We start from the raw sequence: 17,152 nt of genomic DNA on the forward strand, positions 1-17,152 counted from the left end.
TCACGCCCCGTCTAAATGAATCTTCTATTGCATTTGCAGAGAAATTAGAATGTCACTGCTCTTCTGTGTGTGTGTGGGATTATATTATGTCATATTAAATGATGTTAGATCAGATCTGATAATATTATCTGAAACCATAATTATTTTCATGACCTTAATGATCTCCATTGGGACGTTGTAGAAAAAGATGAACATTGGTGATGTCACGACTATATGAAGCCTGCAGTACATAGGTGCACAGCAAAGAGAGAGATAGAGTGTGTGTGTGTACACACTTGACATTCATGTCAGAATGAGTAACACCTACAGTAACTCATGTTCAATGCTTAATCATATGTGTGAAAAGCAAGATGTTTTGTATGTCAACAGAGAAAAGGTTAACTTCCCCCTAGAATTGACTAAGAGGACAGAAACAGATGGTTCACAACAAAGAGATGGTGTGTGTGTGTGTGTGTGTGTGTGTGTGTGTGTGTGTGTGTGTGTGTGTGTGTGTGTGTGTGGTCCTTTCCACACACACATACACAGAAAACCAACACAAATAACCCCGGGCTACTCATTTATTTCTCTCCCAACAACTTATGACAAGGCTGAAGTGAGCCTTTTAATAGAGACCTCTTGTTGCTTTAGGGCCTAAAATAAAAAGTCAAACGATACAGATTGTGCTTGTGCATGCAGCAAACTGAATCCAAATAGGAATACACTTGTGTAAATACAGAATAGTCCTGTTTCTTAATAAACCTAAAGGATCGATATGTAAAGCCAAAGAAGACAAGGTCAGAAACCATGTAGGAAAAGCCAAGTTATACTTATGACCTTTGAAGGTGGACTGTTTAGTTTAAGTGGGGGATAGTCAAGCCAAAGAAGACAGTGGGAAAGATCAATACGTTGGTTAGGAAAATGCACCTGTGAGATATTATAATAATTGTAAGAGGAAAATATTTAATTTCTTATTCTTTTGTTGCTCTTTTCTTAACTGGTTCCCTTTCAGTAGCCCGTATTTACTCATATGTGTTGTTCTCACACTGTACCTTACGCATTTAATCAAAACAATGTTTTCCAAAGCAAATCTTCAGTTTCACATTTGTATTTTGTGCCTCTATAGTGATGACATTATTTAAAAGGTAATTTTAACAAGTGGAGAACTTTGGGATTGAAGCCTTCAAAGGAGAAACCTGAAATAAAGCATAAAAGGGCCCCTTTAATATGAATAGTATCCTATGTTTACATTTTGTAGATTGGTCCATTGTCTTGTAAACTGACTTCAACTCTGTAGGTTTATATTGTATATTTGATAGATATTTGTTATTCTTTGACTCAATATGTATATATTTTTTTCATACTGTTGATATGTAAATATTTACTGTTTGTTTGTTGTGATCTTCAAAAATAATGTGCAATGCCTTGTTTACATACTGCTGTGACAATTGTTGTGAAGGTTTGAACATGTTCCTGGAACGCTGGTGAGTGTAAGGAACACATAGCCAGTTATGCAAATAGGTGATGCATATCCTTGTTTGTGCCGGTTTATCACGTGTTGATCAGTTGGCAATGTCTCAGAGCTCTGATGGGAGGTGAGATTAGCAAAAGAGTATTAATATCTCCATTACCAATATTGACCATATTTCCAGGGCATTACAGTATATAACCAGGAGGAGAACATGTAGAAGATGAATAATTAACCTCTTGATAACCCATTACAGGTCCTGCTGTCCTGGGAGTTTTCCGTGTTATATCCCCGTCTTGAAGGAGATGAAATATTGCATTAGCGATACATACATACATGTGCATTCATTTCAATGCCGATTTAAAGAAGGAAGAGCAGACACTGAAACACAAAATTATATCTAAATTATTTTTCACATTTATTTTTAAATTAATCCAAATCAATTACTTGCATTTATATAATAAAAAAAGAGTTCAACACATACAGTACATTAGAAAGGTGCACTTCAAAGCAAGATTAGGGGGTTACCGAGGTGTGTTGAAGGTGGCTCTTTCAAACTAGCTATGTTGCCACGGAAACGATGTTATGTTCTATTCTATTTTGCAATTTTGATCAATTTCTAATGAATTGCTGATGTGATGGTTTTGAAGGAGATCATTATTTTCCTTAAAAATATTCAAATGACCAAAGTGAGATTTTTTTTCCGACAACTTTGCTCGTCTTAATTTATAATTTGCGGGCAAAGAAATCTCAGAAACCCGTCACAGTACTTAATACAAAATAGTCATTTGACACACGTTAGTCTATCTATAGTGATTTTGATACAATTCTTATTAATTGCTTTGCACTATGGCAGAGAGAATTTTCCTATGTTGATGAAGTCATACAAAACCTGCATGTTTTGAGAGTAGTGTTTGGTGAGTGGTATTTTAAGTTCGAAATGTGGGTAGTGTCAAATTGTATGTGTTACAAAAAATATTTGAAATACTATCTGCTTTTGTTCTAGTCTGTCTTGGCCCCTCAAGTTTCAGAATGCTTATTGGGGCGTTTTAGGATACATATGGGTGATTTGAGGGACTACTTTGGCCAAAAGGTGAGGCTGTAATCTGCATACGTCTGTATTTTATGATATGGATTGGAGTTGACAAATGAGAAAGGTTAAGGGAGCCTGTGCCCTTTGCTACTAAAGCTGGTCTACGGAACGCTGTTCCCTGAACACCTCCAACCTCTAAGTTAAGGATTGGTTTAACCCTTTCCCTCTGTATCCACAGAACCCTATTTCCTCTGCTCCTGTCTGGTGATTGGTTAGGCTGACTCGACTTCTCCGAGTGCTGGACCTTTGCTGCAGCTTCCGGCTTGTTGCTCTCTGTCCCTACTTCCTTTGATTCTTTGGCACTTTCTGGTCTCGGTACGCTGCTTATTTTTTGTTTTGGTTTAACCTTTTTGGGCCTAAGTGTTTTGCGAGCTGGAAACCTTCTGCTAGATTTTTTCGATTCCGCCTCTCGGTTCATTGGTGACCCTTTCCTGGATTTCCGGGACATATCGATTAATGATACCCTGCTACCTCTGGTTTTTTCTTCTGGGATTGGTGGAGGAACAACCCTGCGTGTAACTACTGATACTAGGATACCTCGGGTTTTGGAGGGCTGGCTGATGGCCCTGGATTTTGAAGCTTGATCTGCATGTGGAACGGATGTTTTGATTTTGGCGATTGGTGTCTCTGTCTTACTCAGGATGTTTTTATCTGTAAAGGCAAATTTACAAAAACATAATATTAGTAACATTTAATCCTTTTTAAAAGTAGTGATACAATTCATTGAACCTATATTACACTTTTGATTCAATTTGGATTTAATCCTGATCAAATCCTTTGAGTTTGTATCCATATTCGCACATATCCTTACCTGATACCCGGCCACCACTGGTTTTCTCTTCTGGGATTGGTGGAGGAACAAGCCTGCGTCTAACAACTGGTACTGGGATAACTGCCATTTTGGAGGGGTGGCTGGTGGCCCTAGATGTTGAAGCTTTACCTCCAGGCGTTGGTTTTTGGGGGGTTGGTCTTGGTAAGAGCCGGCATGTTCCTGGGGTCTTCTTTGCATCATCCTCTTTTCCTTTACTCTGCTGTTGGCAAGGAACCGTCAGTTTGGACACTCTACTTGTTTTAATGCTGACATATTTGGGAGTTGGTGCAGGCTTCCCTTTTCCCTCAACCACCAGAGAGGGTGGTGGTACCTTCTTTCCAGCACGAGGAGGATGGGCTGGTGTTGGGTGCATAGGAGTTGCAGAAGGCAGCTTCTTTTTAGATAGTTTAACAACCTTTTGGTCCGCAGAAGACGCCAAATCTGTATAGAGCACCTTCAGAGCAACCTGCACCTCGCTCTGAGATGGAACGCATGTTTCGATAGTGGCGATTGGTGTATTTGTCTTTCTCAACACTTTCTTCTCTGTAAGGCAATTACAAAAACATAAAATGACACTTCATTCTCTTTAGTAGTTATAACGTCTTTACAGGGGGGTTTGTAGGGTTCACTTGATTATTTGGTTTTCCTTTATATTCATTAGGGGTGTTGGTTGAGGACCAGGTAACACCTAATACATAATAATATTAATCATATTATCATGAATTCAAAGCTGATTGCTATTGCTCTTTGAAAAAAATGGATAGATTGTCTGTTGTTAATTTAAGAAATTAATGAAATAGTAAAAACTTCAGTGATTCTTGACAAAAAGGACATGATCTAATTAGCTACAGACATCATAAATCATCCCTTTAAATATTATATTTGAGCTATTCGAACAGTAGCTTACCCCACATCTCTTGGAAGTTGAAGGAAACAACCTTCGGATCATCTTCGGGATGAGATTTTCTGAAACTGATCAGTTCTGACAAATATTGCAGTAAAAAGTCAGGGATGTCGGCAGGTTGTGAGAGGAGTGTGGCTCTGGAAACACACTCCATCAAACTCTTCAGGCCATACGGACACGAACTCTGGACATTCATCTTTAAGTCTCTCTGAGAGTACTCGCTGCTACGGTAAATTAACTGTGAATGATCTGAGTGACAGGGAGTACTTCAGGAATGTTCCGAACATTCTATGATGTCTTTAAGCCATTCCATGGAATGTTCCAATCGTGGTTCTGTTCAAAGTTCTATTCGGAGTGTTCACAGATCTGATCATCATCATGTTGAACATCAAACACCCCGAGTTATACCTTTATCATCAGAAATTATGAATTAATAATAATTCTAAATCTCAAACATTATCATTATATATCGTTTCTGTGAAAGTTTCACATATTCATTCTCTGTCAACATCAGTCACTGAAACTGCAAGCGAGATATTGCCATGAGCAATTGCTTCAAAACAAAGACTTTCTGCCTGATTTTATCTCGCCTTCTTTCCCCTGAGCCTTTATTCCTTGACTGAATGTGGGCAGCCTTACCCAGCTAGTTTTTAACATGACATTGACACGTAATCACCATAATTCAATACAACAAACAGTTGCCTATTTACACATCACGTGAATACTAAGCATTTCTGTATCAGACCACTTGGCAAATGCAAGTCCAACTTTCCCTCTGCTTTAAGTCCTATTTTGGCCTTCACTAACTCCTAAGGGAGGCATTGGGCTCTTAAGCTGCCAAGAGCCTGAGACTGAGTTTACCAAATAGTTGCAAACCTTTTCTGTGGCGAGTGAAAGTACCAGTTTTCTGAGCTTTTCTCTCCAAAAACCACTGACTGCAAACTGTACTATCTAACCGAATGACCCAAAATAGTTTGTGCTAGGCGTGTGAAAAGGTGTAAAGGTTTCTCAGACAAGGATGACACGGATGAAATGTTTGCAACTGCTTTGTGTTGTCAATAGATCCTTTATCTAATTCTGCACTGTGAAAATTAATTTATATGTAGACATAAATAAATCATATCGCAAAGCAGCATATAATATACTGACTGTTATTTTTTAAACTGTACTATAATAATTCCATTTGATTTCATTTAGAAAAGAAGAGAAAAGAACAAAAAAAAGGTAAAGCAGTCGTTTTTACAAGTCCCTGCAGCAAGAGAAAAATATATGGACTCAGCAGGTGCCTAGGCTCTATCGGATTTATTTAGAGAGACATCTGCTCTGCCCAAAACGCAGGGCTCTCCTGTATCGCTGCAGGATCAAGCTGAGGATAAGGTAAAAAAAATACAGCAGTCATTGGGCCCTTGTGGGGATCCAGTCAGCTGGTGGAGAAAGCATCAAGCTGTTTCTATCTCAGCAAGAAATATACTCTGCAGAACAAGGCGAAATGCAACAGCAGAGAGTGCAGGAGGCATAAAACAAAACCCTTAGTAGGACAGTCAATCTTCCAATTCACCTTGCATTAGATAGTCATGTGACTCGTTGATGCAAACAAGCAAAAAAGCCCATTGCGATACAACCAGTGTTAAATATCAACCATTGTCCAATAAAACAATCATGCAAAAAGCAGTCTTAGCCCCACCATCAACATTTGTTTACATCATTATAATATAAAAGCACATAAATCCTTAAACCAAGCAGTAAATGGTAAATACAAGTGCTATATAAATGCAGTCCCATTTATATAGTGCCTTTTTCAAGTATTTGCCACGACCAGTATTCACCCATTCACAAAAACACGGGTGGCAGAGACTGAGGCAAAATAACAACAACTATCTGCTCATTTGTAACAAAAAACATTTCCAAACACACAAACACACTCTCAAACACCGTTGGCTATGCCATCAGGATCAATTTGGGGTTCAGTATTTTGCCCAAGCACAATTTGACATGTTGACCGCTGCTCTATCTCCTAAACACCAGCCGCCCGCAGTGTGATTACGAGTGTAAGACAGAGCAGCATCCTGAGCATCCAGAAAGGGAGCAAACAGCAGCGTGTCGGGATGAGGAGCAGGTTCACAATGTACAAGCTTGCACCCTGGCCTGGGAAAACGCCCTGAGCAGTGCATGGTGGGGAAACTGAAGCAGACAAGACAATAGTGTCCTCTGGTGGACAAGGAGGACGGTGTTTCAGCATAAATCACACGAGTGCTGTTATTGACATGATCTCTTGTGGATTCTGGGCACGGTCAGCAAAGGCAATATTTTTGACTGTTCTCTTGCCTTCGTAAGCCATTTCATGACATGAATAGTTGACCCATTTGTGTTTGCTGTGCTTACTGTGAATCATCTGACAACCACATTGTTCACAGATTCTTTGGTAGCTGGTTCACTGGTTTATTTTAAGTTTGAAAAAAACTTTGTACCTTAAAAAAAAAGGAAAAAATGAATGTATTTTAGTAACACTAATGACAGAAAGAATGCATTCAAAGTCATGTATTTGTTAAATCTTTAAATGAAGAGAGGTCATAGTTATAAATTAAAGAAACGCTGTCCCCAGATGCCATCAGCAAGATTACAATGTTGGTGATTTAATATCCAATAGATTTCTAGTGTTGCTACAATTGCTTCTTTATGCTAATTTCAATTTCATTACCTTTTTTATTAGCATTTTATTTATTATAAAAATATGACATTTCTAGAATTTAGCATGAAAGGATTCTGATCCAAGAGAACATGGACATTAGTCAGAGTTTCAGTTTAGACAAATGTACATCAGTTCACGTGTCTGACATTCTGAAAAGTTCTGGTCAGCTATCATCTGTGATTATTACGGGTTTTTTTTATCTAACAGGGATGGTAGTTAAATAATTAAATGTACATGCTGATATTCCCTGTTTGTGGAGCTGTTTCTGCAACAGCTTCCACTTGCAACACCAGGTGTGAGAGCAGCACATAGGTAGTGCATATGAGCCACGAGATCTGCTCTACAAACGTGAAAATAGGTCAGTCTTCTATTTATATTTTTTACACAAGCTGTACAAGGACCTTTAGCAAAGAAATTGACCAAAAGAGTATAGATTTTCCAGTGAATAACAGGTAATGGAAACCCTGTTAAATAATAATAAGGATAGTGAAAAAAGGATGTCTAGATTCACTTATGATCAACGTGATGGGATTGGAGTCTGGGAGTGTGGCTCACTTGTTTTTCTCTCTATCCTGCCTCACATTACACTCACACCATTATCGACAGATCTGGTGTAATGCAGCTTCTTCTCATCTGAATACATTTCTTTCCTCATCCATCATGTTCATTTGCAAGCCTTCTTTCCCAGCCCCGGCTCTCTGTGCTTGATTACAAGGGTTCTTTCGGCCTACACAATCTATAAAAAGACTTACGACTGAGCTGGTACACCCAACCTGTTCCCGATATAGGAAATTGCACGTTTTATATTTTACAGTTATGATAATTGAAACTGTTAATGGTTGCAATCCAATTCAATTCTAAATAATTAGCATAAATGACAAGTGTGAGTAGCCAGGTATTGAAACACTTGCAAGTACATTTGCAGTTCAGATACAGCAGAAAATCTCTTTGTAACAAGCACTACTTTGGGTCATAATCAATGGAGAGAGTGGTTGGCTCTGCAATATAATAACTAGTGTTGCACTAATAAAAAATGTTTTCTTTTGCGCCATGCCAATTATTAAGTGCTGTGCATCACTAGTTCTAAAGCTCAATAAAAAATATATTTTAATACTGCAAAAATGTCCCTCTTCTTTGCTCATTAATAGGCTACAGTAGGGCCTTTAAATGGTTAATGACACCAGCCTCAGAGGCATTTATCTGGAGATCTAGTGATTGGGGATTTAGGGGGTTCGATATCTTGAGCAGCTTACCATACACTCTGATCTCCCTGGTCAGGAGTGATAAGGAAAAAAAAAACCTTAGGGTATCATCACCACAGTTAAACCAAAAAAGTCAGTATGAAAAAAAAACCATTCATGATTTAGAATGAATCTTTTACTCCTAATAAGCTTCAAATTTGCCTCAAACCCGACATGCCAATAGGAAGTATTATTTTACTGGTTTGCTGCATTTCCTTGCAACAACTTTAGATGGCACTAATACATTACATACAAGTTCTCCATCCTTTATTTACTCCAGCATTGATTTGCATACTTGCTGTGATACAGTATAAGCAACATAAATGATACAATGAACACTCAGGGCCATGGATTACTAAATCATCGTTATGGAGTTTTACAACAAAACATATACTTGCAGTCCATTATATATTATACCAATTATGTCACAGCACATGGGTAACTAATGCTTTAATCTATCAAACTAAATAGCTTTAATATCTGGACTATTAAGACATTTAGACATACGAGCAGAGAAAAGTTAAAAGGTAAATGATACGAGCTGCAGGCGAACAGTTGCATTTACATTTTAATCCCATACACTGACATTTGCACAAGAAATTAATCATGCATGCAGACAGCCTTGCATATTCACAAAATCACCAGGGATCCATCCCAGGGAGTCTTCAACATACAGGCAAGATGCACACTCAAAGACAGGCAGGCAGGATAATCTTACACACATACACACACGACCACACAGTCAATTACTCAAGAGCACTTTAAGTCAGTGTTTAACAAAGCCATTCACTGTTACTAAATGTCATCAGGACTAGATTGTGATCAAGTTTTTAGGGCCGTTTCTGACCCTGCACGTCGCCATGAGGCAATAGACGTCATGTATGGTCAACTCAATTGTTTTTCATTCTGATAGTTAAACGATTAGCCTACATATTCAGCCTTTCTACGGATCATTTTCTAATTTTACCACTGGCGTTTTTAGGTTTAAAAAAGTTGGGGCAACAACTAGAGCCCTTTCTCATTGAGGAGGCTCTCTGGAGGAGTTATAACCGAGGATACACTGATGACGGCTGGATTTATGACAGCTTTACAAACTGTTCTCCTTGTGATTACAAGTTATTTAAGAGGGTCAAATGTGCATCAAACTTTCTGCCCTTCCCCGTTTGTTTCTCACTAATGACACCCCCCCCCGGATATTAGGCTACGTGTGTTTTTAATACAACTGCTGATATAACAGACCTACATTACACTCTTTAAGATATGTTTCCTAAATACATAGTGCTTCACATAATGAAATACAAAGGCTGTAGCCTGATCTATATATATGCTGTGTGTAGGTGCGTGTTGTACAGTGAGTATGAGCGTGCCGTTCAGTGTTTAGGTGACTTCGTTCAAGCCAGCTTCCTCTCTGGTAGACACGGTCAAGCCAGCCGCAACGTTGCGGTATATCCCATGCGTTACGGTAGAGGCCTGTAAAAACTGCCTTCAAAATAAAAGCGCTTACTCTTACTTGTCAATAACAAATATACCTTAGACATACTTAAAAACAAACCTAAAATATCCATATATACTGGAACTTAAATCAAGAAATGTGTACTAAATAATGAAATCAATAATAATTCCCTACCACATAAGTGAATACTTTCTCCAATTGAAAACTTAAGGATACATTTATAAAGACATAGCCTACCTGATCATAAAATGGAACCTTCCGTTTCCACTGGGTGACTAATTTCAATTGGTGTTGATAAAAGGCCATCATAGAAAGTCACTCCAAAAATAACATGACATTCTGATGTATGATTTCCAAAATAAAACACCTTTGAAACCGCATATGCGAGCTATCGTCCCTATATGTTTTTAGATAAGATCAATTAAAAACGGTCCATCAAAGACCCATTTCACTTGTGGGATGGTAGCAGCCACTAGCCACACAGATAATATCAGGACAATTGATGTAGCTACAGTTTCAAAATAAAATACCTTTGAAATCCCTGGGTGACAACTGAGATTCGGAAAAAAGAAAGGCTTAGGCCTACTTTGACAAGTTGCAAAAGATGATAATATCCCGCACAGTTTCACACAGATGTTATTAGTCATGCTGGGCACTTACCTGTTGTTCCATACTGCGCAGTTTCTTGTTGGTGTGCGCTGTCGATTTGGATGTGTAGTAATATACCCTGTTTTCCTGGTGAAAATGTTCAACTTTCCTGTTTGTTAATCCTCTCAGAGAGATGCTTGGTTCATTGAAAGGCCGTTCTTGATCGGATAAAACACACGTAAAGCAACAAAAAAAAACACGTGTTCTGACAAGCTATCAGTTCACTTTTGCCTTCTCTTCCTAGTGAAACACCACGAATCTGCTTATTTTGACCAGTTTGGTTTTTAACATTAACTCTCGGCTGTTGGGCACCACAACTTTAATTTCATTCTCTAAAAGGACAACGTTATAGTCCGTATCGTTTTTGGGGACTGTCGTAACATTATCATTTTTTTTAAACAAACAAACCTTTAACTGCGAGCTAATGAGGACAACGCTACTTGGCAAACAGCCAATCAGATCGCATCAGGGTAAACCCATGTGGTATCAAATGTGTGCGATCCATTTTCATTTCCACATCCTTTTGTCATGCACATTGTTGGCAGGATCAGGATGATACTTCCTCAGAATATTACCACATACAACCATATCATATGTTATGTATAATTTAGGGGCCTACTCCGTACCACTACAACCACATTGTTTATGTTGCAACTTGCGAGCAGGTGGGGCTGTTGCTCAAACTTGGTGTCCTGTGAGATGAGATTCTGAAATAAACTGTCAAAATAAAATATTCCCTTTTTGCATCTCAGGGGAATTAGAAGGAGCTTTAATTGGCAGAGCTACGGGTTTCATTAAAGTAAGTAAACTGTTAAATATACAATCTGCTGGACTTTGCGAAATCTTAGAACAATGTAGTACACTACTGTTATCTTAGCTTTGGTAACACAGGAGAGCTTGTCTGACTAAATGGCGTTGCTAGAGCTTAGTTTAGTACATGGGAAATCCAATTGCCTTGGCCCGGCATTAATTAGATCATTAAAACATAGTTCACACAGTTTTGATGTTACATGTTCACATGTTTAACCACAGGCTATGAATAAGCATTTTGTGAATATGAAGGTAATACATGGGGAAAAAATAAATGAGGAGGACTAGAGGGGGGCCAACTCCAGCAGCACACTCCTGCTGAGGCTGGCATTTAATTTAAAGAGGGAGAGTGGGCGTGTGTTCTGCCCTGAGGCTGCTATTGGGCTCAACCAAAAAATAACTTTTCAAAAATGCATAGCTTATAAGTGGGTCAGGCTGTATATATTACTTGTGTACGTTCAACGTTGCAGACCTTTGTTTTTGCCCAAGCGTATAATTTCCTTTAGCATTTAAGCCATTTTTGTACACATTATTCTGCACATTATTTGTGTAATTATACAAGATTGAGGGCATCAATGTAAAGCATAGTTTCTTACTTTACTTCAGCACTATAGACGCTTCACAACAACTCAAAATCAGTGTCATCTTCAAATGTCTTTCCCAAACAATTCCACTCGCTCCCTTTTAACCGTCTCTCAAATTGAAATAAGCTTTATTTGTATGACCATATCAAAACACAGTATTGCCAAATTACATTGTACAAGGTGGTACAACAGGACCACAAATAAAACATGTTTACAATATTATGTGATGTAAAATCAAGGTCAGAAAATAATTGAACATTACTGATGATTCATCAACTGTATCGAAATGATATTGAAAATATAATATGTGTGCTACATCTCTCTCTCCCTCTCTCTTGTTGTTGCACGTATGCACTTCTGCCACTAAGTGTAGCTGTAAGTCCACAGTAGAGCCAAACACCAGCCAGGTAAAAGGCATGCACTCTGAAACTGAAAGCCACAGTTATCATCAGGGATGCTTTTGGTCAACGCAGTACAGTGGTACAGAAATATGCTTTGCACAATTTAATCACAAGCTGTTACAAAATGCTACAATTATTTCTCATTGCTGCCTATTATTCACACATCTGTGAATCCGAATCGATGATTCTTACAGAGTCGCTGAGCAGCTCCGTCATTAGATGGGGAATAAATGCCTTCAGGGATGAAGTGCACCCAATATCTCTGAGGGGGCACAGTTTCACTTTATAAGCAATAACAATGCTATCAATACAGGTGGATAAAAACAAACTTAATTTAAAATGTGTTAACTCGGTTAGATCGTTTGGATATTTTATAATTAAAGAAAGTATGTGGTGAGCAAGAACAAATAGGATTGTCGTGAGATTGAATAAAAAATATTTGAAGTATTTTTCATTATATGAGGAAAAGGTTGCTATAATTCACCTTAATGGTCATTTCCTAATGGAAAGGAAACAGTACAGCCTCTCTTCTCGAGATTTGTTTTCATGACTCGATAACCACTACACAAAATCATCAAGTGTTGTGTTTTATAACCTCATGTAACCTCATATCAATGATTGCAACAATGCTGCTTTAGATTTTCCTGTTTCTTTTAGGTACAGTTATGTAGCAAACACTCAAAAAGAAAAGAAGTACCTTATTCCAAGACTTTTAGTGATGGTGCTTGTTAAGGTGGAGCCAGCACACATCATCACTCACTGCTGGATTTCTTTCTTATTGTTTTATTTGCAAAATGATCCTAAAAAAGCTGTTATATTGTGTAATGTAATGTTTGGAATATACAGTATTGTTTCAATATCTCTCTATTGTATTTATTTTTTATTTATACCTTCAGAAGCAGTTATTTTTCAGTTCTCTTATATGCTTCTATCATGTGAATTTAACCATGTGGGACCAATAAAGTCGTATAATGCATTTTTACAATCTCTCAAACTGTTACAATACTGGTAGTTTAATCTCCAGTGTCCTAGTGCATTATATTTTAGAGCTTGGTTATATATTTTGTTGACAAATATTCTAACTTAATGAGTAACAATGCTGTCAAATAAATGTAATATGGTTAAAAGGACAATATTTTCCTCTGAGTGGAGCATGAGCATGGAATATAAAATGATGAAATACCTGGATATTCAATTTATGTCCTGAGGTAAAACTTAAGTAAAAGTACCTAGAAATATTTTCAAAAAAATTACGTCAAGTATCAAAAGCAAAAGTAATGCTTATTAAAAAATGTTTCATGTTGTAAGTCCTTGGGTGAATGTACTTATTTACTTTCCACCACTTATATCTAGTTACACACTGTTTTAAATGTAGGCTACGTAAAAAAGAAGCATACAAAGCTTTAAAATTCAATACGTACATGCAGCCTTTTTAAGAGCGGTGAAGTACTCCGACTCAGATTAAGGTTGAGGAGGACAAGGGGGAGGGAGGACGGAAACACTTTGTTTACGTTGCTTGATCAGACAGCCATATAGTCATTTAGTTGGTTCCTAATTGCTGAGTAATCGTCTGATTTGAACCATTTGCTGCTTGCAATCTGTGTTAGCCAGCAAATACTTTAATCAGGTTTATATCAAACAGTTGCCTGTAAAAACATGACGTTTACAACAGAGTGCTATAAAGCCGTGTTAGCCAATCAATAAGCACACACACACACACACACACACACACACACACTTATACACACATGCACGGCACGCAAACGAGCACAATGCATGATTTAATGTCAGCCTCTCTGCATGGAGTCGAGCCAAGCTGCAGCACAACCACTAACTCTCCTCTCCATCTTTTCTGTCTCTGAGTCTCTTTGTCTCTCTTTGACTCTCTCTCTATAGTGAGAAATATGTACACCTAAATGTCAAGTGTGCAAATGAGGTCCAAATGCCAGATCAATTATGGCGATAGTTCCTTTAAGTAAAGTACTTTTAGAAATAGACAAACAATTATAATTTATAGGCAATTTTTTAAATGAAGATTTGGGAATCTTCAAGTGTTGGGAAAACAATTCACAAGATACATTTATTATATTCTATCTTTTTTTAAATATTTTTAAAATACTTGTTTTCTTGCCTTGAATATCAGTGAAATTACAAAGAGAAGTTTTAAGTAGACTGCTCAACCCTTTAAAAAAGCATTACTAAAGAGAAAGGTCATTTTATGTTGGCATGTTGCCATACACATTTATTTAAACACATTTCAAAGGATTCAAAACAGGGACAATACAATACTACACCATAGATTGGCAACATAAATATTAAGTCCAAGCCCCCTTTTTACAGAACAACATACAATATAATTGAAAAAAGACATGAATAAAACCAAAGTGCAATAAGATATATAAATAAAAGAGAATGGCTAGTGACACAATGTCTTAGATAATGCAGAACACCACCCTGGTGTACCGTGTAACAAAGGTAACACAGTCAACCTCACATAGGGCTACGGCGTTAACTCTTTTCAACTTATAATGTCACTAATAAGGAATTATAAATAAGATAAAATAGATCTCCTAAAGCATCTCTTATCTTTAGCATGAATATGTTCTGTTTCTAAATATTCCTCACATCTCACAACTGCAAACTGCCTGGTGCTTGTGTTCCATTGGCCTTTCTTTATGTTGCCCATTGATCAGATCCATTGGAGCCATTTTAGGTTGAAGCACTTGTTCGACAGCATCTCAGTGGTAGCTGTATGCAAAGGGGGGGCGGTTCTGACAGAGCTTTCTAAGCAGCTTTTACCAGCCATTTGTATGACCATATACCACTTGTTTTGTCTCCAGCCACCTTCTCAACCCCAACACTTCCAACCACCAATTAGTGCTAAATAGCCTGTTGTTGAGTGTTTCTGTGGCTGTATTCATGCACCACTTTAGTATACTACAGATATATGCTATTATATTATTGACTGACATGGCATTGAGGCTCCCTGGATTATCATCAATCAATCATCTGTTTCATTCTGTTTGACAAACAGCAGCTCCTTTCATGTCATTAACTTTCCCTGCTGGTTATTGGATCAGCAAACACTCTGCAGTGTGCATATTCTGCTCGAGCACCCGTCATAAAATCACACACTTAGCCCCTCAACCGGCGGATGACTCAAGCTATCAGATAAAACATTGTAAAGATCTGTGGGTCTAAATCACAGCTTTATGGTGGTAAAACACGGGACGTATCGCTTTTCTGTCTGTGTTTTCCCGCATCTTTATCTTGTGTCTACCAACAGCTGTATAATAGAGCGGTGCGTCTCTGTGGTCAATGTATACATCTGCTTTCTGTCTCTCTTTATTTCTTTCTTTTCCATTTTTGATCGATTGCCTGTTTCTTCTCTCTATGGTCAGTATTTTAAAGTTACCAGCTCTGGAATAGGACAAACATCCCCTCACCATGTTTGATTGTTTCAGTTTTAAGGTAAATGTATATTTGCTTCAACTAATATTTATATATAAATATCTATTTATTTTATTCTCACTGTCACAAAACATAATTTCCCCCGGGGATTAATAACGTATTTTGATTGATGGATTATCTCTACATCAATAAGCATTCATTTGTACCTTTTTTAATAACTGGATTTGACTGTTTTTGATGCATCACTTATTGTTCATCATTACATTCAGTGGAAAAGACAGCTCTTTGAGGTTGAAGAGAACAGGTGATTATCAAGGATTAAACTGGAAAAAATAAAAATGATAAAGGATAAGCTGTTGGGTTATATCTGTAATATGGACTTTGTGACAACGAGTGTGGCTCGTGTTTCCTCATTTTCTTCTTGATTCAATTGTCAAAAAGCATCCATCTTTGCAGGATGGTGCTCCCTCATGTAGCTAGATGTAAAATTATTTAACAAAGCAGAACTGTAGCAATCAACCATTTTTTCAAAGAAAATGAATTGAAAGTTATCCGTACTGCTTAGACTCTTTCTCCAACAAAAAGTGAGCCAATACTAGAATAATAAATACCTAACTGAGATTTGTACCTTTTGTCATGACACACTAAGAATATTCAATATTATCATCTTGCTTTATTAGTAAGAAACAAATATCAAAAGCACTCAAACTTGATGTTTGCAGCTCTAATATTTCTTCATATTGATGTCTGCACACAGATTCAGGAAAGGAAAGGCAGTTGTTATAATTAACCTAAGTTCTTCCCTTAATCATTCCTGAGAAATACACATTGAAAGCTCTGCACTTGCAAATAATTAATATCAACTGTTGACACACATACCAAATCAATGCACTGTTACTTCTGAAACACATTGCCTCTCCAGAACATGGTAATTAAGAAAGCTGTCACAAGACAAAAACTATGCAAATGTTTGTGTTTTAATATTATATTGCATTATACATTGCTTTGACTTTTGCTTACTCTTGCTCCCGATTTGGATACATATATGGAGTGAAGTTTCAAAGTGAAAACTTGGACAGCTTTTGCTCCACTTTGACTTTCTTGTCACTGCTGCTTTTCTTTTAATTGTGTCCATCTTGTTAAGACTGCCAAAAAAAAACAGAGACAAAATACTCTGACACCTTAGATTGTAGATACATCTCCCATTGTAAAATAAATAAAGAAAAAAATAGATTTTTTTTTTTTTAAATGAAAGAAAAGAAAATGCCTCCCGGTGTAAATGCTGCAATTTGCCTCTCAGCTGGTGGAGGCAGCTTTGACAACGGCTAAACAGCTCTGAGGCACAAAAAACAATCAATACAGATTCTCTGCTCCATCCCGAGCCCACCTGCTCTCTGCTCCGAGTCCCACACAGGGAGGCAACCCCCACCTCCACCATCACAATCACTGTACATGTGCACACACAAAGACACACACACACACACACTTACGCAAAACACACACACACACACACACACACACACACACACACACACACACACACACACACACACACACACACACACACACACACACACACAGCCTTCCTGTGACACATACCAAAGTTTTAAACGTTTCCAGCATGACACATTTTAAAAGGCCTCAATAGTGAAACCTGTCATCA

The 17,152-nt window shown here is 37.7% G+C and overlaps 1 protein-coding gene across 2 annotated transcripts in view; it reads right to left on the reverse strand.

Annotated features, from left to right (window-relative positions):
* LOC134863432 (putative C-type lectin domain family 20 member A) overlaps positions 1-10,725 on the reverse strand; it is a 33,232-nt gene extending 22,507 nt beyond the window's left edge. The window contains exon 1 of one of the 2 annotated variants that reach the window (XM_063881950.1): positions 10,296-10,725. Coding sequence is in view for 1 of the 2 variants with exons in the window: in XM_063881951.1 (XP_063738021.1) it covers positions 10,296-10,307 (12 nt within the window). In the remaining variant the exon portion in view is untranslated. The remainder of the gene's footprint in view (positions 1-10,295) is intronic. The other variant, XM_063881951.1, reaches the window with a different exon arrangement.
* Between the last annotated feature and the right edge of the window lie 6,427 nt (positions 10,726-17,152).

Source organism: Eleginops maclovinus, chromosome 4 (assembly GCF_036324505.1).
Source record: "Eleginops maclovinus isolate JMC-PN-2008 ecotype Puerto Natales chromosome 4, JC_Emac_rtc_rv5, whole genome shotgun sequence".
NCBI lineage: Eukaryota > Metazoa > Chordata > Actinopteri > Perciformes > Eleginopidae > Eleginops > Eleginops maclovinus.